The 27,270-nt window shown below is 41.6% G+C and overlaps 2 protein-coding genes across 3 annotated transcripts; one reads left to right on the top strand and one right to left on the bottom strand.

Annotated features, from left to right (window-relative positions):
- The first annotated feature begins 3,253 nt into the window (after positions 1-3,253).
- Positions 3,254-13,567, top strand: neil3 (nei-like DNA glycosylase 3). Of its 2 annotated transcripts, XM_068595604.1 has the most exons (12): positions 3,428-3,448; positions 3,527-3,636; positions 4,535-4,591; positions 4,756-4,810; positions 6,747-6,881; positions 7,278-7,491; positions 8,408-8,482; positions 8,790-8,956; positions 10,550-10,713; positions 11,865-12,279; positions 12,636-12,816; positions 12,982-13,567. In XM_068595604.1, the coding sequence occupies exons 5-12, from the start codon at positions 6,760-6,762 to the stop codon at positions 13,162-13,164; spliced, it is 1,521 nt and encodes a 506-aa protein (XP_068451705.1). In that variant the 5' UTR covers positions 3,428-3,448; positions 3,527-3,636; positions 4,535-4,591; positions 4,756-4,810; positions 6,747-6,759; the 3' UTR covers positions 13,165-13,567. The 2 variants fall into 2 exon arrangements, with proteins under 2 accessions (XP_068451697.1, XP_068451705.1); XM_068595596.1 differs by lacking the exons at positions 4,535-4,591; positions 4,756-4,810 and having other exon boundaries at positions 3,254-3,448.
- aga (aspartylglucosaminidase) lies at positions 13,527-25,319 on the bottom strand. The gene is made up of 9 exons (XM_068595617.1): positions 25,055-25,319; positions 21,621-21,774; positions 19,922-20,034; positions 19,175-19,287; positions 17,560-17,668; positions 16,667-16,742; positions 15,845-15,952; positions 14,419-14,552; positions 13,527-13,686 (listed from the first exon to the last, which is right to left on the bottom strand). Exons 1-9 carry the CDS (start codon positions 25,161-25,163, stop codon positions 13,586-13,588), a joined length of 1,017 nt encoding a protein of 338 aa, XP_068451718.1. The 5' UTR covers positions 25,164-25,319; the 3' UTR covers positions 13,527-13,585.
- Between the last annotated feature and the right edge of the window lie 1,951 nt (positions 25,320-27,270).

Consider the following 27,270-nt stretch of genomic DNA (forward strand, 5'->3'; position numbering starts at 1 on the left):
TCACCTTCCCAGCAATTAAATGAGCTTTTGACTCTTGTTTAATGAATTAAATCATATTTCAGACTTTCTGACGTATTCATTAAACAGCCACACTAAACTTTGCCTATTGAGTTGTTTTAATATCCTCAGTACAAATACACATATGCGTCATGTATGTTGCCACGCACGTAGATGTATTTGAGATATGTGCACAAATATGTGCACAAAAAGACAATTACTTATCAATGAATTTACACCAAAAAGAGAGTAACGGCGACGAGGTAGCAGATCTACTGTAATCCCCACAATTTAATAATGAGGAGAACGTCAGAAGATCTCTGACAGTCTTGAGACAGGTTGCTTCATCCATTAGGAGTCTCATAATTTATCTAATTTGTGGATTAGAGTTGCTGTGCAAGATTGCACAATACTTCAGATTACATATGTGTGTACTCATGTGCCACAGAGTAGAGGTCAGAATGTGACCTTTGACTTATTATTGAGCTATTTTGAACTATTGATGGACAGCTGTATCAAAAATATTAGCATTGTCAGTATGTTCAGCCGAGACAGAGTCGTTCTTTATTAACTTTTTAAGCGAGGTACTGAGCTCCCATCAGGTATATCAACTTTATATTTTCTGGACGAAAACATCTTTTCCTTTTGGCAGATCATTTTCAAACGTGTTGTTGCACTGAGCACACTGAATGATTGCCAGATGGGATTTGTCTGAGTATAAACACAGTCAGATGGAACACTGATTAAAGAGAAATTGGTACTCACATGTATAAAAGGTCAATTATTAGCATGCAAATTTGAAACTCTGTGGACTCAACCAGGGCTTTTTTTTTTCCAATGAAACCATTATTTACTTTGTCCAACTGTAACCAGAACAATTGAACTAAAACTGATTGTTGTCAATGGAAATTTAAAGTCTTGAAATGAACCATCAATAGCTGCTAATTCTGTTTTCAATAGTCATTGAAAGTAGAATGATCATCATATCGTCATTATGACTCACAGCTGTGTCCAAATAAGTTGAATGAGTTGTTGCAGAAGAATTTCCACGTGTACACGTACATGAAACCCAGAAAAATGCACACGCACTCGCACGCACACCTCTGTTTGTACACGCACCAGGTGGAGTTGTCCAATTCCACATTCTGAGGATCCACTCTGGCTTCCTCCCGTGTGTCACACCTGAGAGCACGGTGCATTCATCTTGACACACCTTGACACTTTTCCCCCCAGTGCTCATCAGTCTGCTGGCCACGCCTGGGTGATCATCTAGTTTGCGGCATACTGTACTTCTGTAGCTGCACTTTTTTCTCTTTTTTTTTTGTATTTTAGCTGACAAACTGCAAGGCCTTGTGTCGCTCGCTCCGCTGGGTCTGTTGTCGAGTTTAGTCCCAGAGGTTTCACTGAGCAAAAATCCCTTTTAAAGATGTTTAAGAGCCCACAGTATGCAGTTTCTTATGGCGGCGCGAAGCAGATGCACACTGTCTTGTCAGCGACAATAAAATGAACAAGAGGTTTTCTTCTGAGGGTTGGTGTTGGAGCAAACTGGTGCACAAAGCAAAGCAGAGAACACCACTCTCCGTCCAGTGGGAGAGTGAAGGACATACGGAAGGGTGCAAATATTAAAGTGCAGTTTATCACATTTATAGGCTTGGAAAGCAAGTGGAAAAACACCTTTTTATAGGTAAAATCCAGTAAACTCAATAGATACCAATAAAGTAGATTAAACACATCAGAGGCAATGTAGCACATGATCATCAGTCCGGCCTTAGCTGCTCATACAACTTTATTACAAAGAAACCAGCTCAGGACCAATATTGAAAGAGTAGTGCACAAGAATTTTCTCCAGCTATTTAAGTAATGTGTTTGTTTATGATTCATTATTTCTCAGCGTTGTCATGAAACATAAACATTTAGCCCAGCTGCATCTTTTGACCATATATCCCTCTGCCCTTGGATGCCAGCACTGTGGAGAACTTTGCAGACTGCTAACACAATGAAAAGTGACATGAACATGGGCTATAGTATAGTATAGTATTAATAGAGATGCTGCTCACATTGTAGGTCATTGTGGTCATTTTCAAATCAGTCGACATGGCATGGTAGTTTCCCTTTAAACTTCAACGTGTCTCTTTCTGTCGCGGGAACAGTGTAGATGTGAAGGGACACCTTTTTGCTTTTATTCTGGGATGCTTTGGTCCTGACGACTGCAAGAGGGCACAATCCATTGCAGTTGTATTGAATCACATTACAATTCCTTGGGTGAGACCCAACTTCAAGTATGCCACATCCCTTGGAGCCAATGTTGGAGAGCAGGCTTCAGATGTTAATACACGTTATTGCTGAGTGCTGCCTTATTTTTAAAGGAGGGGATGGCTGTACACTTGGCTGGAGAACATGGAGTCTATCTATTTTTATCTGGGCCCACAGAAGGGCTTCTGGATGGTGAAACTGCAGAGCAAACAAGTTGTTGCAATTACGGAAGCAAGCCATGCAGAAAATCTTTTGACAATAATGCAAATTACAATTCCTCTGCATTTTCTTTTCAGCCAGATGGGACACCCTGGTGGAGGAATGGGGGGTTGTACGACTCGGCCATAAGGCTCACATCTGGCTGTTAAAAACAACCTGAGGTAATGGTATAATGGTCGGAGTAAAGGAGACATATCAAGGGCATCTTAAGAAATTTAAATATACCATGTAATGGTGTATTTAATTGGTACATTACTTGCTCTATATATTTCAACATTATGAGCTATGACTCTGTGTATGGATCAATGCCTCTATCATGCCATTATGTATCAAAACATGCAGAAAAAGTCAATATATTTGAATGCATATTCACAATATAAGTATCTTCATGTGTGTCATATCTATCTATCTATTCTATCTATCTATTAATTACAGGTTATAGCATAGAGCATGTCTTCATGTGGGCTTTAGTCCCAAGAATGGTACACCAGCGCCCTCAAGTGGACAGCCAGTACAAGTACTCCCACCCCGACATGTAACACAGCCCAGTGTATATAAGTGTATATAAGTGTGTGCGTGAATGTATGTGTATTTTTTTTTAATAGATTGAAATGTAATGATTCCTGTCCGTGCTGTGTCAATGTAACTACCAGTGACATCATGTTAAGAGTTGTTGAGGTTTGTTTTAGGTCAATGAACCGCCTGCACTCTGAGCGTCGTGTAACGCCTACTTCCGGATACAAACGGAACAACGCATGCGCAAAGTTGAATTCCGTGGCGGGGAATCGGGACGTCAACAGACTTTAGTTTCTATTCATCCACCTGGTGCAGGACAGTTTTACCGTTTAATGCAATTTAAAGTCTGAACTGCAAGATGGTTGAAGGTCCGGGCTGCACGTTGAATGGAGAGAAAATCCGCTCTAAAGTCCAGAAAGGACAGAAGCTGAAGGAAACCAGAGGCAGTCTGGTAACATCCACTGTAAGTTTTGTTATGACACAATTATCCAGCTCTCGTTAACGTGCTGCTGGACTACATCCATCTCATGTCTCCTCACAGAAAAACAACCCTGCGGGACATGCCTTCCACGCTTTAGTTGGTTGTCCGTACACCGGAGTGGAAACTCTGGGCAAGGAGCTCTTCATGTACTTTGGTCCGAGAGCGTTGAGGTAATGTAGAGGACCTGTACTTTTTTTCGTGTACTATGTGAGTATTCCAGTACCTATAATACCATACTTTTTTAGTTTGCCAGAAAAAAAAAAAGATTAGGCTGGTTCGAGATGAGTCGTAGCTGCAGGGGGCGGAGCCAAAACGCTGCAGTCAAGTGGGACAACTTCCGGCAGCCTTCAGAGATTAAACAGGAAGTCACATTGTTAGTTACATCCGACTAGAATAATCTGTAGGCTGTCTGTAGTTTGTAGGCCACATTCTGATTTATTGAAATGCGCGCGCGCGTGTGTGTGTCTATATATCTATATATATCTATATATATTTATATATATAGATATATATATATATATATATATATATATATATGTATATATATATATACATATATATATATATATATATATATTTATATATATATATATTATATATATATATATACATATATCTATATGTATGTATATATATATATATATATATATATATATATATATATATATATATATATATATTCCTTTATTAGTTGTAGGGAAATATTGCAACAGACAGGTAAAGTGCACACAAGAGACACAGTAAAATAAAAAACAAGTTATAAATGTAACTGTAAATAAACAGTAAAATAGTAATAAAAACAGTAAAGAATCCACAATAGAAATATATCTACAGACAGAATACAATGTATTTTAAATTGTATCTATGTGTATATATGGCGAAGTTGAAAAATAATCGCATGATTTTTCTACAATTAATCGCATTATGCGCCAAATTCATTAATGAATGAAAAACTATCGAATTGCACTCTAGTAATGTTATCAGGACAATATAACAGGCACTCTGGAGCAACAGCAAGTTAACAACAGTATGTCAATATTTTTTTTATTTTATTTTTTTTATGAACAGGTACCAGAAGACACATTTGTGTTTTATCAGGGAACAACATAAACAATCTGCTCAGAAGTAAGGGTCCCTGTTAGGGACAAGCCACTCCTTTTTATCCATGTTCAGTCTGTTGCTTACCTTGAAGATGTTAAAGACCAGCAAATGATTCACTTTATACAAAGCGCAAAAGTGCTTTTGATGTTTTCCAGTTCAGTTTTTTTCTTCTTCTTTTTTTCCTTCAGTTCAAGTGCACTGAAGTCTGGTTGAATGAGATGAAGATGTCAAGGACAGCTGACTGTATGTACCTGCTAAATGCTAAACATGTGCACAAACTGGTTTTCAACTATGAGAAAAAAAATTGTAAAGATGCTTATGCTCAGCTACTTCCGCCAACAGAATAAACAAAAAAAGACCAAATCTGTGGACTCTAAATTTGCATTTTTCAAAATAAAATAAAAATTGTTTTTTAATAATCTAACACTGATTAACAACAAACAAAAAATATGTCATCTGCAAACAGCCCGCACACTAAGCTTGTGTGTGGCAGGATGCCTCCATTAGACCTGTCAGTCTAACACTGTTTTTCTGTGTGCAGCTACGTGCGTCTCCTGCTGTATCAGAAATATTAAAACCACAATCTTGAGTCCTACTGTTAGTTTTTCTTCAGGAGGCGGCTAGGAGGCCTCTCCATGTAGTTTAAGCCGCTAATCCACCAGAGAAACAGGTGAAATGTGATCGGACGCTCTTTACAGTTCTTCAGCGGCCGCACAGCAGGCAACAGAGGAAGCTGTGCAATGAGGAAATAAGCTAATAGGGAGACATAATTATTAGTTAAATTATTATTATAATTAGTGTATTTGTGGGGAAAAATAAATAAAATAGCTATAACTTTGATTCTGTTTAGGCCAGCAGAGAAGGCTTAGCAGGCCCTGAGATATATCTATCTATCTATCTTTCTATCTATATGATGGATACACATGATTTACTTTTGTATGTACCACTTGATTTGATTGAAGTGTTATATAAACAACATTTATTGTATATCAAGAACAGATTAGACCGCCATTGCGCAACATAAGTCTAATAACCTACAATCATACGTTAAATCACACCCCCAACAAATTGGATTTAAGACATGTCGGGTTTGATCAGGCGGCAGCCAGGCGTTTCCCATCATGCCCCGGGTGTCACAGTCGGATGAGAGACACTGCCATTACAATTACTCTGTAACTGCCATTAAAACTGCAGTGGCCTCGACATGTAGAGGTTATTGTTGCCCATGTGTGCATGGCGTCAGAGCAAGTCTGGATCAAGTCGGACACAGATCTAGCCGGCATGCATTGTGCGGCGATGGCTGGTGATCAGATCTGCGCAGACCTGGCTCATCTCGAATGAGCCTGTTTGCTGCGCGTTCCAATACCCGTATTACCATATATTTACTATGCCAGAAAGAGATTAAGTGTGTCCCAATACAAATCACAAATCCAGTGTGCCAAAAATACCAGGATGTCCTCCCGCATCTGGTCGCCTTTTGCGGTGTGCAAGCAAGAACCCACAATTCTCTGCACAGCAGGTATACAAGCAACAGGGTCAAAGTACAGTGGCATATCTCCTCATTGAATGCATATTGCATGCAGCAGTTCATATTGTGTGAGGGCAGCTGCAGCATGTACTAACAATACAAACTGTGCTTTTTGGAAAGCAGTGACAGTCTCCCCTCCCTTCGAGCTCAGTCGATGCTTCCTGGGGTGTTGGGTTTCATCCAAATTCTGTTACACACTCAGTCTATGTGACCTGATGAGGAATTTCAGCAACAGAGTATGTATGCAGGCAGAAGTATCACAGGGGTAATTTAACTGTAAAACCAATATTGTATAATCTTGAACAGCTGATACACTTTTTCTCACAGGATATCCTCTGTACGTCTTCATATAACCCAGCTCTAATTGCAAAAATGTATTCAGTGAGCCTATACTTATTTCAATCATCAAATTATAATCAACCACTCGTCTCTGGAGGATGCACAGCTGCATTGAAGCGAGCGAGCAGGTTGAAGTGTTACTGCTTTTGCGGGAGAACACTTCCGCATATTTCGTGGCTTTTCACAGCTGTGACGTTTCTGTCACACCGGATGTCTCCGACCACCGGGGCCAACTCTCCGTCGTTTTGTTACCAAGTCTTCCATGCAAATTGAGACTTGCTTCTCTGTTGTTGTTTTTTTTTTTGCCTTCAGAGTCCATTTTGGGATGAATGGATCAATGCGTATAAACCCTGCTGAGAGGAAGGATAGAACCGGCTCCGCACCGGTGCTGCAAATACACCTGACTAACGACACCGTGTGCTTCTTTGACAGCACTGTGGAAATAAGGTAACGGGGACACGGGCGCAGCCGAGATAGATTGAGGTGACAGAGGTTCACCTTGGAGTGTGAGTCTCATTCAGTGGGCATGTCCTACATTAAGGCTGTGTCTGAAGACGGCGGCTGTTGTTGCATGAAACACATCGACATTTGTCCTGTTGATTCACTGTCAGGTCCCGGTGTGAAGACATTCATTTTCCTGCCGCTCGAAAGTTTAACCTACGCCGTCCTACCTCATAACAAACAGCGGAATATGTGGAAGGATATTTTTTTGAAAACCTAACCTTCGAGAAATGCACCGGTTGACCTCGTGGCACGCGTTCAACCGCGGCAGCCGTACGTGTTTTATTTTTATTTTTATCTTTTCTAAATGCCTCCAGTGTTGTAACGCCGTCGTGCTTGCAGGTTGACAGAGGACTGTGAGCAAAGGGTGAGGGCCTTGGAGAGTCTTGATGTGTGCTCCTCCGAGTTCAGCTTCTCCCGCTCTGTGGAGGCAGTGAGGAGCCAGAGCTGCAGGATGCTGTGCGACGTTCTCCTAGACCAGGCCGTCATGCCAGGAGTCGGCAACATCATTAAAAACGAAGCCCTGTTTGACTCGGGCCTCCATCCAGCCGTGAAGGTATGGAAAAGATGATGGATTGTGTTCAGCAGAGGAACATATATACACACACACACACAAAAGCATAAAAATGCAAGACAACTCTCGCAGAAAGAATAAAAAGTTTAAGCTCTTGTATGATTGACCGAGGAGGGTGAAACAGGGAATAAGACAAACAAGCGCATTGCGACACAGATATGCCTGTTTTTCTTCTCTTCTTCACGAATGAACACCCAGACTTAAAATGGTTGTTTTTTTAACTCTCGTTCTCTTAATGCATTGTGATAAAAACATTACATGAATGTTTATTAGTCATGTTCTGGAAGTTATATCACGTGAAATATGAAAGATCCAATGCTTCACAATTCTCTTTGGACATATGTTTATTAAGCGAACCATAGAAGAAAAGTGTGATTTCTTTTTTTTGTGTGTGTGTGACCTCTCCATCATCTTTTACGAGACACTTTGCGGCATGAATACTGCTATTACGTAACTATCACCAGGGGTTTGGTTTGGCTCCGCTCACCTTTACAAAGTATGAGATGGGGTTTATATAATAAACATGCTGGACCAAACATAAATCTAGGACTTTTGGCCTCTTCTTCTCGGAGCTGTGAATCTCTACGAGCTCCCCCTCCCTTCATCAAGCCCCTAGATGTCCTAAAAAAAAGAAGCAAAAAGCGACACGTAGTGTGAGTCAGGTTCTTCCTGCCTGGGCTTTAAGTCTTGGAAATGCATTGACTTTCATTTTCCTCCGTTGCATCATTTTAAATCCAGTTCTCGTTCGTGTCTGGTGCTTTTTTTTTCATTGTTCATAGGCTTGTATTATTGATTTGCTGACTGTGAAGCGCCTTTCAACTCTGTCTTGAAATGAAGAGCTATACAAATGAGGTTTGCTCCCGCTCACCAAAGCTCACCGCGCCGCTTCATTCTTCAGGTCCAACAGCTGACAGACGAGCAGATCCGCCACGTGGTGAAGATGACGCGCGATTTCACGCTTCTCTTCTACAAGGTTAGAAAGTCTCTCCATCGACGGCAAAAACATGTGTATCTAAAACGGGGCTGGCACGTTTACTTGCAGGTATTTAGCTGACACGTCATTTAGACTGACTCGCAGTAGCAGATTAACTTAAAATCCTGCATTGCGGAGGCAGGAGAGAAGAAGCTAAAGCCCCACCGCCTAGAGAAGAGATAAAACAAATATTCCTTCTATGCATAATAGATAAGTACGGGAAGGTGAATGTGTTTTTTTTCTTCTTCTTCTTTTGCTCCTCATCTTTTTTTTATTCACTCTCATCTGCCTTCCTCATCTCCATCAGTGTCGCAAATCTGGCTCCCCTCTCTCCAAACATTACAAAGTCTACAAGCGTCCCCGGTGCGGCCAGTGCTCTCACGTCATCACGCTCTGTCGTCTCGGAGACAATGGCAGGATGACTTACTTCTGCGGGAGCTGTCAGAAGGGAGATCCCAGCGGGGTCCACGTCAGGTACAAAATGCACACAGACACTTGGCACTCTGGCTGAATATGGCCGTGCATTCCTGTCAGGATGTTTGCTTCATCGGGGTTTGACAACAAGACGATCCCTTTTAATATGATTGTTGTTTGGCTGACATTATTTTGTGTATTTCTTTTTTTTTTGTGTGGTGAATGATCCATGCCGGTGGTTCTTAACCTTTTTTTAGTGATGTACCTTCTAAGCGGCTCAAAGCGTCTTTGGTTGAAAAAACAATGTAATGCACTGTAGTGTTTGATTTAATATAGAATATGTACAATTCAGTTTAATAACTTAAACTTATATTCTTGAATATTGATTAAATTACTTTTTTTTTTTTTAAAGGATTTTTTAATTTATGCTCATTTAAAATATATATTTTTTAAATCTCAAGTACCCCCTGGGGTGCCTTCAGGTACCCCAGGGGGTACTTGGACTAATACCTCATTTGAGAGCCACTGATCTAGATGATGCTTAATCTTTATCCAATAAAGGATAACACCTTTCGCATTCGATTGTACCCAATATGTTTTGTAGGGGTTTTTGATTCAATACCAAGAAGCGACATGGTGTCGTTCTTTATTTATTTATTTATTTTGAACCTAGTCTTTGCAGAAAGTTCTAAAGCCTTTTAGATAATACGCTCAAATTTAGCGAGGCCATCTTTGCAGGCAGATGGGCTTGGCAGGGAGTGGGAAGTGTTATGGGGGGGAAATTAATGCGCATATACGGCTGTGTTTGCCAGACAGGGCACAGGCTCAACACCTCCTGGGTTGTATTTGAGCAAAGCTTTGCGAGGGGTTAGAGCCTAAAGCCCTTACAACGCATTACACAGCTGATAAAGCAATCTGTGAGGAAAGTTTCCCCAAAGCCGCTGTTACTTTCCTCCTCCGTGACTGTTGGCATTGCAGATTTGCCTTCTTGTCAAACATAGTCGAGCTTCGTGTCAGAGCACCAACATGTATGCTCGGAGCAATTACGTGAAGCCCGTTTGTCTCGTCGCATATCTTCATCCTCTGCTTGAACTGCAAATGTTTGTCAAGTTAAAGTTGCCTCCTCTCTCTGCCTGCGTTTCCTATAGTCTTACGACAATACATGTTGTCGAAATGTGTACTTTTGTTTTGCTCATTATGCAGCTGCTTTGGAGTAATGCCTGGACTAAAAGTAATCCAGGAAATGTATGTTTACATAGGCACACAGTGTAAATAATTGATGTCACATTTCCCAGAATAGAAGACTCGTGAAATGAACATACACTCAGTTGCCAGTTTATTAGGTACACCTAGTTAAAAGCCAATGCAGTGTAATACACACCTCCCCTAGACACCCTCCTTTCATCAAGGTCATCATGTTTTCTGCTTTTGTTGTTGATTCAGCTGCATGGTCATTTTTGGAGACAGTATTTTGTGGCTGCAGGGTAATTAAGTTGTCATACTGTTCGGTGTTTCTAATGTTTAGCTGACCATCGCTGATAGAAATAAGAGTGGGCAAAAACATTGTGTCCACCCTCATTGATGGGTGCAAGTGTGTGTGTCTGGTTTCCATGTTGTTGTTGTTTTTTTTACTGTGTTTCTTCTTTGATCCAGTAAGCTCCCAGTGAGGAACAGTTTGATTAGCTGGGCCTACAATGAGAGGACCAATGACAACGTGGCGAAGAGGGAGGAAGAGGACTGGGCCTGTCAACTCTGCACGCTCATCAACCCGCCAGGAGCGAGAGCCTGCGACGCCTGCCTCACTCCAAGGCCCGAGGGTGAGTGAAAAGGCTCTGTTTGTACAGTCGCTGGGTTTAATGGGGTGGCAGAAGGTCCTTGTTAGCGAGAGATAAAATGATAGTCGCTGTAGTTTTTCTGTTTCGCTGAATGACCCATGAATGATACTGTGTGCCATTGACGCGTAAGTACTTCTGAGCAAGGCACCAGACACCAATACAAGCTGTTCAAGTGAAACTGAGTAGTGTGTAAATGTGTGTGTGTGTGCAGTATATTGTGGCGCAATGAGCGTGTCTGTCAGTTGGCCATTTTTCTCTGACTACAGCAAAGCAGTGTTTTGAAGGAAGCGTCCCTGCTGTCTCTCTGGTGCACAGCTGAATGGTTTACTTTGTGTTTGTTTAGTTTTTTTTAGGATCATAAAGCCACATTTTTGATTTTCTTTAATGATAGCTGATTGTGCAGCTGCAGGAGAATCACTCAAGACCACAAGTTGGCCCGATGCTGATTGTGTCGCGCTGAGCTCATCGCCAACATGTCGGCGTTGCACTTTGACTCCTGCAGTTTGGTTCAGACGACACAGACAACGCGCACTTTGGACAGGCACATGGCGGCATTTATGAAATTAGTTTGGATTACTTTGCCCTAAAGGGTCTTTTAACTACACAAAAAAAAAGCCGCAACAAACCCACTAAGACAGGGTGTCTCAACCTTTTGTAGCTAGATGCTCACAGAGAGAGTTAACTCAAATATTTAGACATGTATAGTACATGTTCTCCTGTTGACCACCGAGCTGCTTCATTAAAACAGCTGAGGGTTAAGTGCCTTGCTCAAGGGCACGCTGATGGTTGTTGAGGGACGGGGGAGAGTAACACTTAACCCCAGTTCTGTGTTGATGACTCTGATGTCAAGCACCGTAGTTCACCATTACTGAAAACATCGCCTACTTATTTTTTATAATGGCGAGGGATCATTTCACCAAATTTTGCATAAGCACCTTTTCAACACAACAGATTGTGTGACACTTAATTTGACGACACGGCGCGGCAGTCTGCTGCTTACTGGTAAATTTTATAGCGAGATAACCACTTAAAGCCGACAACAACCTGCATTTTATGGGAGCAGCCAGTGCATCAGAATAAGCTGCAGCTGCTGAACGTGAAATGAGTTTCTCTCTCTGGCTCCATCTCCACAGTCCACAAAGATGACATTAACACTGAGGCATCACCCTTCGCCGCTGGCTTGATCAAATACCCGTGCACTGCCTTCAAGAAGCCACAGGAGGAGCTCAAAGTCAACTGGAGGTCTGCGTTCGGGACTTCCACCCTTGTTTTCTCCGACATGAGCAAGAAGCCAGAGCCCGTAAACTCCCCGCTCTCCTCGGCCGGCAGTCATTTGAATTCCTTGGCGGCAGAGCGAGGTTTATATAAATACAGCGTCTGCCAAGGGACAACAAGCCCCAATTATGCCTCTGGTGGCTCGCGGAGGCAAAGTGCCGAGGTCTCCAACGGGGAATCGCTGGCCTCCTACAGTCACCCATCCAAGAAAATGAGAATTGATCACAGCCCCTTTCCCAGTAACAATGCTCAAAATGGAGCCCCCAACTCCGGGTGAGTGAATCTCTCGCTTGGCTTTTCATGAATAAGTTTATAATAAGAGAAGTTTTTTTTTTTTTTCGTTTTTTTTTTTGCAACCTCAGGGAGATAAGTGGGATGGAAAAAGAAAAAGAAAAAAAAAAAAGCATCGGACTGTGGAACTGTAAAGCAACATTGTTAAAAAGAAAAAAGTTCAGATTGATGAATAGCCATCGTAGGATGCAGTGCAAATTATCACCAGCACGCATATCAGCACACACTGTCACAGACGACTGTTTGTTCACTAATAAGGCCTGACGTGACAGGTGCACTGCTGCTTTATTTTCAGTCGGTCTCAAAACTAATAGGACTGTTTTCTTCACTCCCGTCAGCGTGCGCAAAACAGAAGCGTCAAGCCGCGGCCCCTCCGGCTCCTGCGGGCCCGGCGGCCCTTGTTGTGCGTCCCATCGCCGTCCAGCCGCCCTCAGAACGGTCCACAAGGACGGCGAGAATAAGGGACGGCAGTTCTACGCCTGCTCGCTTCCCCGAGAAGCCAAGTGTAACTTCTTCGAGGTGAATTTGCGCGACGTCGCCGGGAAGATGAAGAACTTTTGAATAAAGTAGTTTGGTTTCCGCTTCGCACACAATCGTTGCGATGTGTTGGCATCACATTTAAATGGCAGAACTAAAAGATAACAACATAGTTAATAATAAAAAAACTCATTTCCTCTGTTGCAGTGGGCTGACTTGCACTTCCCCTTTTGTCACCATGGGAAACGCAGTTTAATGAGGACAGTTCTGAAACTGGGACCCAACAACGGCCGGAATTTCTACATCTGCAGCTTTCAAAAGGGTAAACAGTGTGACTTTTTCCAGTGGGCAGAGAAGGGACCGGGGGTTTCAATGCTCCCCGGTTGTTAGTGTGGTTTAGCAAGCAGTGTTTTACTGCTGCATGAAACTCTGATTGTCTGTGTTCATTTATTTAAATGAAGAACATGGACAAAGATAGGAGATAGAAAGGAACTCTTTAACTCACATTTAACATTGTGAAATACACCGATTTGCACTGAACTGGTAATGAATGGAGAATGTTTATTGACTGTATGATCTATCGAACCAACAATCTGCATTATGTCTGTATCATGTCCCTTGATGTTTCAAAGTTATCACAAGAATGATGAATAAATATTAAAAACAGTCAAATCTGAAATAATTTAAATGCCCTGTGACATTTTGATTGTTTTTTTTTAATGTTTGAATTAAAACAAGCCTAAAAAATACAGTTTGGAGAATGTTAATTTATTGGATTATATAAAAAGAGATGCATACAATCATGCAGCATTCAGAAGCAGTCCACAGATTGCAGGACTGGGGATTCGGACTCTGAGTTTGACACCATGAAGTGAAACTGGGACAAGCCGGGGACTTTGTTACAGGCGGCACCTGAGGAGAGCAGAGAGAAACACTGCAGGTCAGACATGTTGACAGCCAGACAAATTAAAAAATAATATTAAAAGGCATCATGATCGCCCGTACAAGAGCTAATAAGTCTTATCACATCCCGTTTATTACAGACCTCTGAAAACATCTGTGGAAGCAAAATTAAATATCACGTTTGATTTATCCTTTCATCAGCAAACAGGCGCTCATGCTCATTGTCCAGAGTCCGTGTTAAATTGCTAATTTCAATTTGGAACATTTTGTTGATGAAATCACTGGAGCAAGGCCATGATAGAGGCAAGTATTAATTGTGTATGAGAAATATATTTAAATAAGTTGTGTACTGAAACTTTTTGTAACCATTTTAGACTAAGCTTTGTTTCAAAGCCTCAAGATGCCAATATTATAAACTCAGTGTCAGTAATATTTTCATGATTAATTAAAAAGAAACAGTAAACTATCTTTAGTAAATATTTTTTCAACAGATAATATATCTGTTGAACTGTACATTTACAGCACTCTTTTTTTTATTTTTTATTCCAGAACTGAAATATGGAAGTTTAACATGTTTTACAAATGATTTACACCAGCAAGCACAATTAAAAATAAGAAAAGCCTTCCCCATCAATGTGTTCACGCACCTGTCTGTCTCCATCTCTGTAGAAGCGAGCATGTGTGTCTTAACACCTTTTGGCAGCGGCCGAACGCTCCGTGTCTGTGAACCTTAACACTCACCATAATGGCCTGTTGTGTTCGCGCAGATGATGGCTCCAAAGAAGTCGGAGTAATGCCTCTTGATTCTGGAAATGGCCGTCTTGCAGGCTGCCGAGGGATCTGCCCCGGCCCTCATCAGCTCCACGGCCAAGTAACTGTTGGCAGGATTACATGCCGTACACATGAGGCGAGCTAACAAGTGCTGTCAGGGCCACCAACCAGGATGATGATGATGATGGGGATGATGATGATGATGATGATGGGGATGGGACACGCAATTATGGTGGGAGATGAATCCGATGCAAACAAATCGATGTCAAGAAAAGCTACGATTTTTGGAAAGAAAAAAAAAGACAGAGAGTCGCCACACTCCTTTTTTAATTGACATGCAAAAGACTTGCTCTGCAGAGACAATAAGCGTGTCATTAACTCCATCTGCAGTCAAACTTTGCAATTTCCTAAAATTGCCTTGTAAAAGTTTTGGATTTCAAAGTGTTAAATGTGTAGTAAACTTATTCCCAAGCGAGTACTGTTCCGTGTTATTTTCCACACCAATCTGGCAAGCTAATTAGCTGGAGTAACATTCTGGAGAGAGATATATTTAGACTTATTTATGAATAACACTTGTTAAAAGGGAAAGTTCAGGATTTTTGGACCGTCGCGACAGATTTTAACACGGCCTCCAGTCGGTGATGTGTTACTGGTACATTTTGACAGTGAAGTCCCGAGGGAAGGCTTGCAATCATACCAACAAAAAATGTGTTTGGCATGGGGAATGAATGATAAACACTCGGTCCACACCAGTAGCGAGGTCTTTCTTGGAAAAAAAACGTAACCCCCAATCCTTCCAGGAAGTGAATCAGAAAGCTATGATTGAAATAGGCGGCCCCTCTGGTGTGGTTGTGTGTGACTATGAATGTAAAGCTCCGTGCAACTTTAAAGAAAACAGTGTGTGTACTCCCCAAACTATCCCAGATAAATAAATCTCAAAAAAATAAACCGTTGAAGACTGCCAAACTCTTACAGCCCGGAAGCAAACAGCAGCTTTAGTCTCCCAAAAAAATATCACTTCTTTCTGTGCAATGTACATATGACAGTTTTGGGGCAACGTAGTCACACCTCCACTCTTTATAATAATGTTGTTGCACTTTCAGCAAGAGGTTCACACCACAAATTGGCTCTTGGAAAAACTGCATGTGACACAGATTCCAATAGTCACTGAAAGACAGTTCTTCTGGCGAGAAAAATAAAATAAAAAAAAAGCACTCTAAAATTCCTATTATTAAAAGAAAAAGAGAGAAACGTACCAATAAATCCTGGTTAGTGTGCCAAAGAGGAGTTCCAGTCAACTCTTCTCATGAAATTTAAAATGCAAACGCTGGGTATTCATGACAGGAAGGTATTGCCGAGTGCATTCGGAAGCGAGGAAGAGACAAACGACGTGTACCTGGGCAGAAAGCGCATCATGAGGTCTCCGTCTCCGGTAGCGGCGGCTGCTCCAGCTGAGCTGTCTGCGTAGGCGCCCGATCCAACGATGGGAGAGTCTCCTACGCGGCTGCAGGGCAGGGACGGGAGCGGGCGTTTTAAAACGTACGCCAAAAAAAAAAGTGTATCACATATGTATATTTATATTAAATGGCCACCATTTAACTGCACCGTAACACTCGGATATGCGGCATCTTATTGTTTTAGTATTGCAATGCATTATGGAACCCTCTCAACCAAACTAAAACACTTACAAGAGATATTGTTCTATTAAACAGCTCAATGAAGCAGAACTGTATGCAGTTGGGTACCCAGCATGCCACAAGCAGACCATGTTTAGGCATAAAGGTTATAGCTTTTCCATTTTTGATCCGAACAACACAGTTTTTGGACTGAAACTCATTGCTAACATGTCAATGATTTGTTTTCTTGTGATTTTCCAGATTCTTTGGGTCATTATCTTTACGAAGAGGAGTCTTACAACTCTGCAGGTTGCTGTTTAGCCCTTGAAGCATGCATCTCTTGCCTGAATCATGCTCAGATCATGCTAGATGTTCATAAATATGACCAAATATGTAATAAAAATGATATGAAATGACACAAGTGTCAGACTTCGTTTGGGGCTGATAGGACTCCTTGAACAGACCTCACTCCGGCCTCCAGAAGGGCTTCTCCCTCCTGCTTGCGGAGCAAAGGCTCTCATGCACTTATTGATGTTATTCAACTGAAACAAAAAGTATGCTAACACATGATATTCTGTAGATTAGGACACTGTTCTACATACCCTGGAACTTTGTGAGTGAGCCCATTGGTCGATGTACCAGCAGCCATGTGACCGTCTCGATCCAGAGCCAACATCCCTGGTGCAAAAAAACAAAACAAAAGAAGAGGTTTTGAAATGTCAGCCATCCCCAGGAGATCCTTTTAGCTAAAGAGAAAGTCATTTAAAGCCCTTGTGTGAGGTAGCGCTTATACTGCTAATACAGTCTTTGACAGCATAATATTGAATTCCAGGTGCCTCGATGTTTGAGCTCACCACGTTAAAATGGGTCAGGATGAAAAAAAAAGAAAAGAGAGAGAATTCTGGGTATATATCCTGAAAAACCTGCTTTTTTTTTCACTGCTTGTTCACATACAAGCCACAAACTGTGAAATAAGACAGCCCAGTATTATTATGTTTTTGTTGTAGGCTGCCTGGTATAGAAGACATGATTCAACAAGCCGTTCAGATTTGGCTTCGTCTCCTCATGCCGCTCTTTCAGAATACACCGCCCACGGCTTGCAGACCAGCGCCGCGTTTCACTCGCGTTCCAGACGCGCGGCGAACGCGCGTCTATTCAGACACACGGTATGCGAAAAAGTATTTTTTTAATACATTAAAGCATGTGCACATGCTCCAGTAGTAAACCAACAATACCAGTATGTCCCTGGAAATGAGCTTGGTATGCCCCCCTTTAAAAAACATGACCTTTTAGACCAAAACTAAAATGTAAGACCTCCAGAATGTGTTCCCTGCTAACCTTTACTAATGTACTTCACTCGGTCTGTCTGTGTTTTTTGGCACATTGTGCAGTTTCGCTCTCTCATCCATGCCTCCGTTCAATGAAGTACTTACTAAAAAAGGCCTGAGGAAAGCTGGCTTCACTTCCTATTCCGCGTCAACAGATAAAAACCTACCTATGGTGTCGTGGGAGCGCGCGTTGGCACGCCGTGCCCTCTTGTTCTGTCTCACTGTCGCCTTCGGCTTGTAGGGTCCACAGGACAAGGAGGGATCTGGAAGCACATTCTTTTGACAGGAGAGGAAACATCAGCGGCGTTTGCATAATTTCATAATCGAGGCGTGCGATAAAAATGCAGACATTTGCTTTGATTTGCTGTCGTGTGAGGAAATAAATCTATCAGCGCAATTCTCACGAGCGGTTTGGCACCTGATAATAAACAGTCGGGAGTCTTGCTTCATTTGGACTCTCTCGAGCATCTCATTCCCAGTGACTGAAACCATTAAATGAACAAAACCCCTTCGTTTAAATCCCTGCTGCAGTCATGTTTTATTGAGACCGACAACCCAGTGTACCTGGGGGTAGTGTAATTTGAGAAAAGGTTTCCCTGTCTCCCTCCCTGAAGGTGTCTTCTCCGCTCTCACCAGTGACTGATGCGCCGGCTTGACCTGCAGGGAGGTGTGAAGAAGTTCACTCCGCTCCTTTGATGTTGCATGCGAGCGGAAGTCTGCTCCAAAATGTCAAATTTTGAGTTTAAGTGAACAAAACGCGGGGCCATAAAAAGGTAAGCCCAAATGCTAAAGCAAAGGTCTTTTCATATCGCATGTATCTGCGTCAGCATTACCTTTACGCGAGGCTGCCATCGTGCCGTTAATAAACCAAAGTTGGGCGCAACTAGTCTGCTTAATGAACAAGCCTGTGCATAATTCATGAAGGCTAAAATATTCCATTTCATGATGGTGAAGGTAAAACCCTTGAAAACATTCTCTTTGGCTTTAAAGAACAGAGGTTCAGTTGTTCTCCTGTGACCTCGGAAACAATCCCAATCCCTCCCCCAAGACAAAAAAAAAAAGGGATGCAGAGCAAAACTCAGTCCTATTGGTCAGTATATTACTGCTGCATGTGTTTTTGCAAACCTCTTGACCAAATCCATCACACATTTTGGTTATTTCAGTGTGCTCGCTAAATAAAACGGTTCATCGGCGCCAACAGTTGGGTGGTGGAAGTGTCACCCATTGGCGAGATGACTTCCAACAAAGCGTTTAACTCAGCGGCCACTGAACTGGACAGCCCCCCAGGTGGGAAAAATCGTGTAAATTTGATCAACCCTGGAGCTCTCTCTCTCTCTCTCTCTCTCTCTCTCTCTCTCTCTCTCTCTCTCTCTCTCTCTCTCTCTCTCTCTCTCTCTCTCTCTCTCTCTCTCTCTCTCTCTCTCTCTCTCTCTCTCTCTCTCTCTCTCTCTCTCTCTCTCTCTCTCTCTCTCTCTCTCTCTCTCTCTCTCTCTCTCTCTCTCTCTCTCTCAATAACAGCCTCTTAAAAAAAAGAAATCCGATGCTGGAGCTTTTTGGGGCATTACTGAGGAAGTGAACAGGTTCATTTTCAAGCGTTGCAACAACCCGGCGCTGTAAGGCACCACCTCCTCCACAAAAGCAGACTTTTTTTTCCATTTTTTTTATATGAACTTCTTATTATCAATCTTTCAGAAACACCACGCCCGTAGCCAATACAAGTGAGGAAAAACACACTCTAATACACACGCACAAACACACACACACACACGCGCGTGCACACACCTTTCGATAATTAGGTTGGCAGTTGCCCTTCAGCCACTCTGAGAAAATATTCACAGATTTGTTGGTAGTCAGGTCTTCTGCGATGAAGCCCATATGTTCAGCAAACACAGACGCTGTAAAGAGAGAAGCAATACTTTCAGGTTACTGACTCTGGGCTTCAGGAAAACAATGGGTCACAAACACACAGGAGGTGCTGGAGGACATCTAATCTCATTTTAGGCTCCTGGCTTTAGCTTGTGAGTGAGGACAAGTCCGACATCGCCACTGTTCCCAACAGCGGTGACCTCGCCGTTCCCTTCAGAATGATGCTGCAGTTCAGATTTAATGAACTGAATCTCACTGCGGAAAAATGGAGGAGTTTGTTTGGTTTACAAGTCACTCATCGTAGTGGAATGAAGTGTTTCTCCACTGGCCTTCAGTTTCGTTGAAATAACTTGCTGAGAGATGAGACTATTCTTTTACTGAAGAAAAAAAGAAAAAAGTGAAGGCCGTGCATTCATCGCTACCTGCTGATGTTTGTGATCTATGGATCAAAGCTCATTCAAGTGCTTCAAAAAACTTATGCAAATTCAAATATCAAGGTGTCTCTTATTAACATATGCGTCAGATCTCTGTTGGGCAGTTCATTTTATACACATACGCGTTTAAATATGTGACCGGATTTCTAAATGTCAAGATTATCCCTTCCAACATTCACCACATTTCTTTTTTTCTTTTTTTTACCCGTATTGATCCTCGCTCACATACCAGACTCCCCCACCAGCAGTGTGTGGTCAGTGTGCTCCATCACAGCTCTCGCTACTCCAATGGCATTCTTGATTCTCCTCAGGTCGGCAACCGCACCCGCCTCCATCGTGTCCCTGGTGACAGAGAGGACACAGAAGAACAGACGTCACTGCACACGAGTGTATTTATTTTAAAATCCCTGATTAGTCCCACAAGGGGGAAATGTATTCTCTGCATTTGAACCCATCCTTAGTAATTAAGGAGCAGTGGGCAGCCTCGGTTCTTGCTCAAGGACACTTTGACATGGAAACTACAGGGAGACCGGGGATGGAGCCGGCTACCTGGCGGTATTGAGGACGAGCGCTCTCCCCATGAGCTACAGCCGCCCCAGAGCCGCAGATGTTCGACTCCGGGAGGCGTTACAGGGCCGTTTTTAGATAAAGAAATGCGCTTTTGCCAATGTTTGCTGGAGAAGAAAACCACATAACATTTGTTAAGACCTCAAGGATACATTTTGGAAACACTAAGTGTAAACCAAATTTTTTTTTTTTTCGTGTTTGCAAGGATTTAATGTTCTAGATATTATCTGCGACTCTTACACGCTGTGCTTGAGATGAGCTAATTAGCACAATGAGTCGAGCCCGACATCACGTCAGCCCGATATCTGATGTTTATGAATTGGATAATTATAAAGAAGAAAAAAAAAATAGAAACCCTCTTTACGACGTGATGCAATTCTCCAGAAATGCCTGGCGATAAATACTACATCTGTTAAACCTCTGAGGCTGCAGCTTGTTGTGCTGATGAAATGAATTGCATCATCGAGGTGTTTCTAATATTTATTCACCACAACAAACTAAAGTCTCCAAGTTGCCACAGAGTTGAGTGTCTCCCAGACACGAGATCAAAAATTGAACGTTACACTTTGAATTTATTACAGAGCTCATTTTTATTGCAGGGGTGTTCCGCTGGATTGCATTTAACTGTACAGGTGTGTTTCGTTTCCTCTGCTCAGAGTGTACAACATGTCCGCTGGTGATTCCTATGCAGCTTTATTGGATAGTGTGTGGGAGACTATCCCCTTCCCGCAATGTATTCATGACTAGGCAATGGAAGAAGGAACATTCCTGATGGTAATGACAAACTGCTTGCCTTCCTTCGCGAGCCGACATTCTTGCCTCCCGTGAAAACTTTCCGAATGCGTAAATGTTTGGAGTTGAGGATTTACTAACTGGCGAGCTTTCAGATCCTAATGAGAATCTTAATTAGTGCTTTATTAAAAAGCGGCTGGCTGGAAAGGTCAATCAGTTACAGCTGTAAATGTTCAAAACAAAAACCGGATAGATAGCACCCGCACAAACGGTGACAGTAACACAATATGCTGACAGCTGCTGGTGCATCATTGGAGTTGTCTTTCTTAATGAGATATAGGTCATTTATGTTTAATCGATTTTATGGGCTCTCCTTTTATGGAATTGGGAACAGCAGCATTGCAAAAACAGAAGACTTGTACACAGCTGCTTTCAGGTGGCCGACAAATGGCAGCTGGATAGAAAACAATACAGCTGTTCCAATAAATAGCCACATGCACATTTTCACACGTTACCCATCTTTTTGATCAACCGCGTCCTCGTGCTGCATGGCAAATATTCCTAACCATCTCATGTCCTATTTTTTTTTTAATTCCAACTAAAAGCTATGGTTTATGACCGCGGCTTACCCGTTCATGATCATGGCATCCAGCGTGGTCTCTCCGGACTCATCTGGGCTCCCTCCGTAGCCCACGCTGCCATCACATTGGTCGGTTTCGCAACGGGCACAGCCCTTCTCCACTGCATCCAACACGGAGCCGCCGGCCTGCAGGGCGCTCCATGCTGCAGAGGAAGAGACGGCGCAGTGGAAGAGTCAGCGCACAGTGAACCTTTGAGACGGATATCACACCCAGGATAGGAAGTAAACGCCGGTCACGCGACCTTACAGTGACCTTCGGCCCCGCTGTTGTATTGCACAAAGCAGTGTTGCCGCTCGGCTTCTTCTCGGGAGAGGAAAGACATGGCGGGTTATGAACAACCACGCTGAGAAAGAAAGTTTGCGTCCCGTTCTGACTCTTTACCGAACTCTTTAACGTTTTGTTTTATAGCTTTAGTTTTGACAGCTGACAGTAAAATGATCAGAGCTGATACAGTTGAGTGTAACATGTTATAGACAAGCAAGGGTTTCTCATCCTATTTATACTCAGCCGTGCTTTCCTGGAGACAGTGATCATGTTTAAAGCATGTTCAATATGCAAGGAAAATAATGAAATTCAAAGAATCTACATGTCCATTTTACATATCTAACACAGATGAGTTAAAGGTTCAGATGCTTCAAGTGATTTATGATCAAATGCCCGACAATTACAGAGGCAGTCGTTGTCAATGAAAGTATTGGCTGTCAAGTTCCCTTCAACAACGCTAATTAAAGGAAAACACAGAGGTTAAAAAAAAACATAAATTAATGCAGTTATTACAAACTACAAAGTACATTTCCTGCAGGAAATACATTGAAATGCTGAAAGCTTGAAGCTGAAATATGCAGAAAACAACTAACAACAACAACAACTAATAAATAGGCTGAATGTTCACAAGCATGTACTAACTTGTGTGTATAAATAAATGTATATAAAAGATGATGCATGCGGCGACCGGCACGATGGATTGCTAATAAATGGGACGTGAGCGGCTGAGAAGCATTTGGTCACTGATCCCCCAAGTGCTCATGGGGGATCAAAATACCAACTGGCAGCCCTGTCACCAGCTTGCCACTAAATTCTCAGACCATCACACTGTGTTCAGCGGGATGCCACCACCCATTCCTCCTCTCATCATTTATGATTCACCCGTCTATAAATTATGTCCGTGTACCATCTCCGGTAAGTGCTCTTGTCTCAGGATATAATAATTCTTTATTTATTTCTTTGACGTATCAAGCAGTCCTTTACAGTCAGAAAATGCAGCCGAATGGAAGAGGAGATTAGCCTGCTATTCTCAGCCTCTTCCGTAAGCCCCCAAAGGAAAAGAGATCTGCATGGGCGGATCAATGGGGGCTCACAGACTACACTTTTAAATATCTACCCACTGAACAGATAGCATTTTTCATTTTTCACACCCACCTCGGGGAACATGGGCGATGCTCATGTGATAAATTAAAGGCTATCCGTCTATCAAATGGGGAGATTTTTTAAAGTAACTTTAAACACCTGCAGGTTGTGACGATGCCGCTTGAGATGTTTGAGCTCTCTTTCTATCATTTCTTTTTGTTTTTTACGCGTTGAGCTGCGCGGCTGGTGGAAGTCCACTTAACAAATAAGTCCACAATATTTTCAATAGTTTCAATGTGAACATGCAGGGACGTATCATCCTGTAGGAACTCAAAAAGTTAGGGCAGACCTGCAGTTCAGAAGCCGAGTGGGTTTCTGAACATTTCCTATCAACCGTCCCCTACTCTGATGGTCTTACATATTTGTGGGTTTAAGCTGTTTTAGTAGAGGAAAAAAAAGCACTTTATAATATTGTGAGGTGCAAATCTTGAAAATATTGGTTATGGTGCCTGCTAGGGTTTTTAAATCTCACTTCTTGTCTTCTTGGACTATAAAATGACAGAAAAATAATGAAAAATGCCTTTCCCAATTCACTAAAACCCAAGGAGATGCCTTACATTTTGTGTGTGTGTTTTTTCCGACCAAAGGTCCAAAAGCTAAGAGATAAGACAGCAACAAGCACGAATGGCTGATGTATGGAATGACTGAAACAATGAATCAGTGGATCAGCATAGTTGCTGATTCATTTCCTCCCCATCGCCTAATGGTTTCAGCTGTGAATATTTAATCAGAACTTTAATCAGAAATGAAATGGGAAAAAATATTGAACAAAAGAATCATGAATACTAGAGAAAGGAAAAAGTAAACATAATTGCCAAGATAATTATAGAGTCCTTCATCGCTTCATTCACTGGGCGATGGTGAGTCATCTAATAGAAAAATGACACACAGCCATGACCATCAGCTATTAAATTAATTCATAAAACTGCAGCTCCTGCTCGGCAACACGACGAGACCTTAGATGTTACGCCACAATACAACGTAGATGTGTGTCACAAACACACAAAGGGGAGGAATAACAACAAATCATATGAGACTGTCAACAGGATGGCGCATGATATCCTCTTTCAAATGTCACGTTCACAACCATCTGAACCGGCTTCAACAATGTATTCATTTTCAGACTGCGAGGCTCGATAACCAGCATTATGAGAATGCAAAAATCTTATTTATGTATCTTTATAGAACACTAAAATGAATACGATTTTAATTACTTTGCAGGGATTTAACAACTCATCTGGTGACCAAACGACTGTTTTCATCTTCATAATGAAATTTAATATGCATTTTATATATATATATATATAGCAGGCAAGTGCTGCAATCAATATAGTCAAATGTAAGAGTTTTTACAGAATTTTCTTAAACTTATATCTATCTATCTATACACACACATACATACATACATACATATATATATACATATATATACATATACATATATATACATATATATATACATATATATATATATATACATATATACACATACACATATATATATACATATATATACATATACATATATATACACATATACATATACATATATATACACATATACATATACATATATATATACACATATACATATATATATACACATATACATATACATATATATACACATATACATATATGTATATATATACACACATATACATATATGTATATATATACACACATATACAGATATGTATATATATGTATATATACATATATGTGTATATATACGTATATATATATATACACATATATACATTTATATATCATACATATATAACATACAATATATATATATATATATATATATATATATATATATATATATATATATATATATATATATGCACAAGCCTTCGATATTATAAATATGTTGGGTGGCATTATGAAGGTTTCTAAGCAGCAAATTTGGACAACACTGCTCCTCATGACTGCAACTCTGCGCTGAAAGAAACTCCTGAAACAGTTCCGTATGAACACGTGATGAAACTATCCGGCCTAACTAACTTTACCTGCAGCCGTCGCATCCTTGAAAGGCCAAGTATTGATAACGAGAGGAAGCGCCGAATGTCCGGGTGGAATCAGGACGGTTAAAGTAGAAATCAGGAGCGACGCCAACATGTTGCCTGATACAAAAGCTGCACGAACACGAGCGTTACAGGAAGTAAGAGGTACCACAGCACGCTGGTGTGATATGTCTTGAAAGAGAGGTCTCTGCACTTGGTTTAAACAATGTAATGTTACATTTTAACTTTGAAAGCTGCCGTCTCTGCTTCCTTGTTTTGTCACGTGCTTAGTGGGCGCGTTCTCTCTTAAAGGGGCAGTACAAATAATTCGGAGCAGGGGGATTCTGTCGTCCACCAGTGATATAAAGGAAGGAACAACACAACCAGGAAGCTTAATAACATAACCTGTATAACATGCTTTATATATGTAACACAAGCAGCAGTTCCTTTCGACATTTTGAAGAATAAAAAAGTGGGATAATAAAGGACCTCATTCTAAATAAGTTACTAGAAGGTAGTCAATCATTCTGTATGACATATACAATTAAAGGAAATAATGTTTCCAAGTGCTGACAATAAAAATGTGTTGGAATCATGTGTTGGGAACATTACTCCCAAAACACTTGATAAATGTCCGCATGTTAGTATAACAGCTGTTTTGCTGATTGCATGGCCATAGGCGGTTGCAGTATGGTCTCCTGCCACTAGTGGTAATACTGAGCAGTAAATAAGCAGGTCATGGGGAAATCATGTACCATCTTGTAGCTTGACAGCAGCCATTTTGGCTGTCACAGCAGAAAGAAGATGTGGTAAGTAAAGTAATATCAACAAGGCGTACACTCCTTCCAGTTGTGCCACTTGCATGGCCCTGCTTTTGTGCATGTTGTCTTCTTCCTTTTCCTTAAAGGAGTTCAGCCGCCATGAACAAAACTTTCAGGTTAAAATGTCTGCTGTCAGAAAGGACATGCTGACATGAATAAAAATCACCTTTCCCCTTATTAGAGTGAGTTCTGCTTCATGTGATTGACATTCACATTTTCTCTCCTGTTAGATTACTGAGAAGTTCACTTCCCCCCTAGGTGAGTTTGTGCTTTCAAATTCATAGTCTTCCAGTGAAGAATTTTAATGAGCATTGCACCTAAACTGAGTGGGTTGACTGGGCAGCACTAACATCCAATCATTCCTACAGGTCTGTCGGATGGCCTTTGCAACCTGGTCGAGTTCATCGTTCGCCTTTCGCCCTCATTCACACCAGACTGCTCAGATTACTTGAGCTGAAACCACCTGACTGTGCTGTTGGCAGCTTGGGATAGTGGTGACTTTTCTCAAGGGATTCATTCACTGCGGGGATGCCCGGAAACCAAGGTAAGCATTTGCAGCTCGCTGATGTTACAGCTTGTGCCTTTCGTAGAGGTCTTGGCTCGGGACGGTCTGTTTTGTGCTTGGCAAATGTCAGCAAGCTGACTAAGCTGCCCTTGCTGCTGACTGTTGCTCTGTCCACTTTCAGTGTGCTTTTCCAACAATTCAGTTTGTGAGAGGCATGCATTTGTTGTGGGGTCTTTATGTCCTGCAGATGTGTTTGTCGTAGATGTCATAGCGCCGTCTGTCTGCTTCTCAATCAAGCTGCTGCATCGACAGGTCCAACCAAATTTATTTGCTTTCTGTTTGGAACACGAGTTCTGCCTCCATGCTATTGATGTCACGAGTGAAACATTCATAATCCCATTTGAATATTCTCACATACTTCATGTTTTTGGTATGTATGTGCTAATTTGGTCCAGGCCTATGACATAGTCACGTGTATGACCCTTTTCAGGTTTGGTTTAGGGCTTGCATTAATACACTGTCATTTTGGCTAAAATATGACTATTGGCATGCTTTAACTAGTTATAATCACATTTTTTGTCCACCTACTTTATACTCAGCTATACGCAATACAACATATGTTTACTCAAGTATTAATTTGATTCTTTGTGGGCTCCAAATTTTTCATTTTACTCATTTTCAGGTAAGTGAGAGCACCTTGATTGACTCTTGTAGCAGCACGCAACAACATTTAATGACGCCCATGCATAAAAAAAAAAAAATTCTTGCTCCATGTTAATTTGAAAGTAGTCTGCATGATCACCGAGCCACATCGCAAAAGAGAGGATCTATGTTGCTTAGATTATGTGAAGTTTTCATAAAGAGTAGAACATTACTGTACAGCCAGAATAATCAAG

Source organism: Clinocottus analis, unplaced genomic scaffold (assembly GCF_023055335.1).
Source record: "Clinocottus analis isolate CAN_PGR_092001 unplaced genomic scaffold, fCliAna1.0.p SCAF_10, whole genome shotgun sequence".
NCBI classification, from domain to species: Eukaryota; Metazoa; Chordata; class Actinopteri; order Perciformes; family Cottidae; genus Clinocottus; species Clinocottus analis.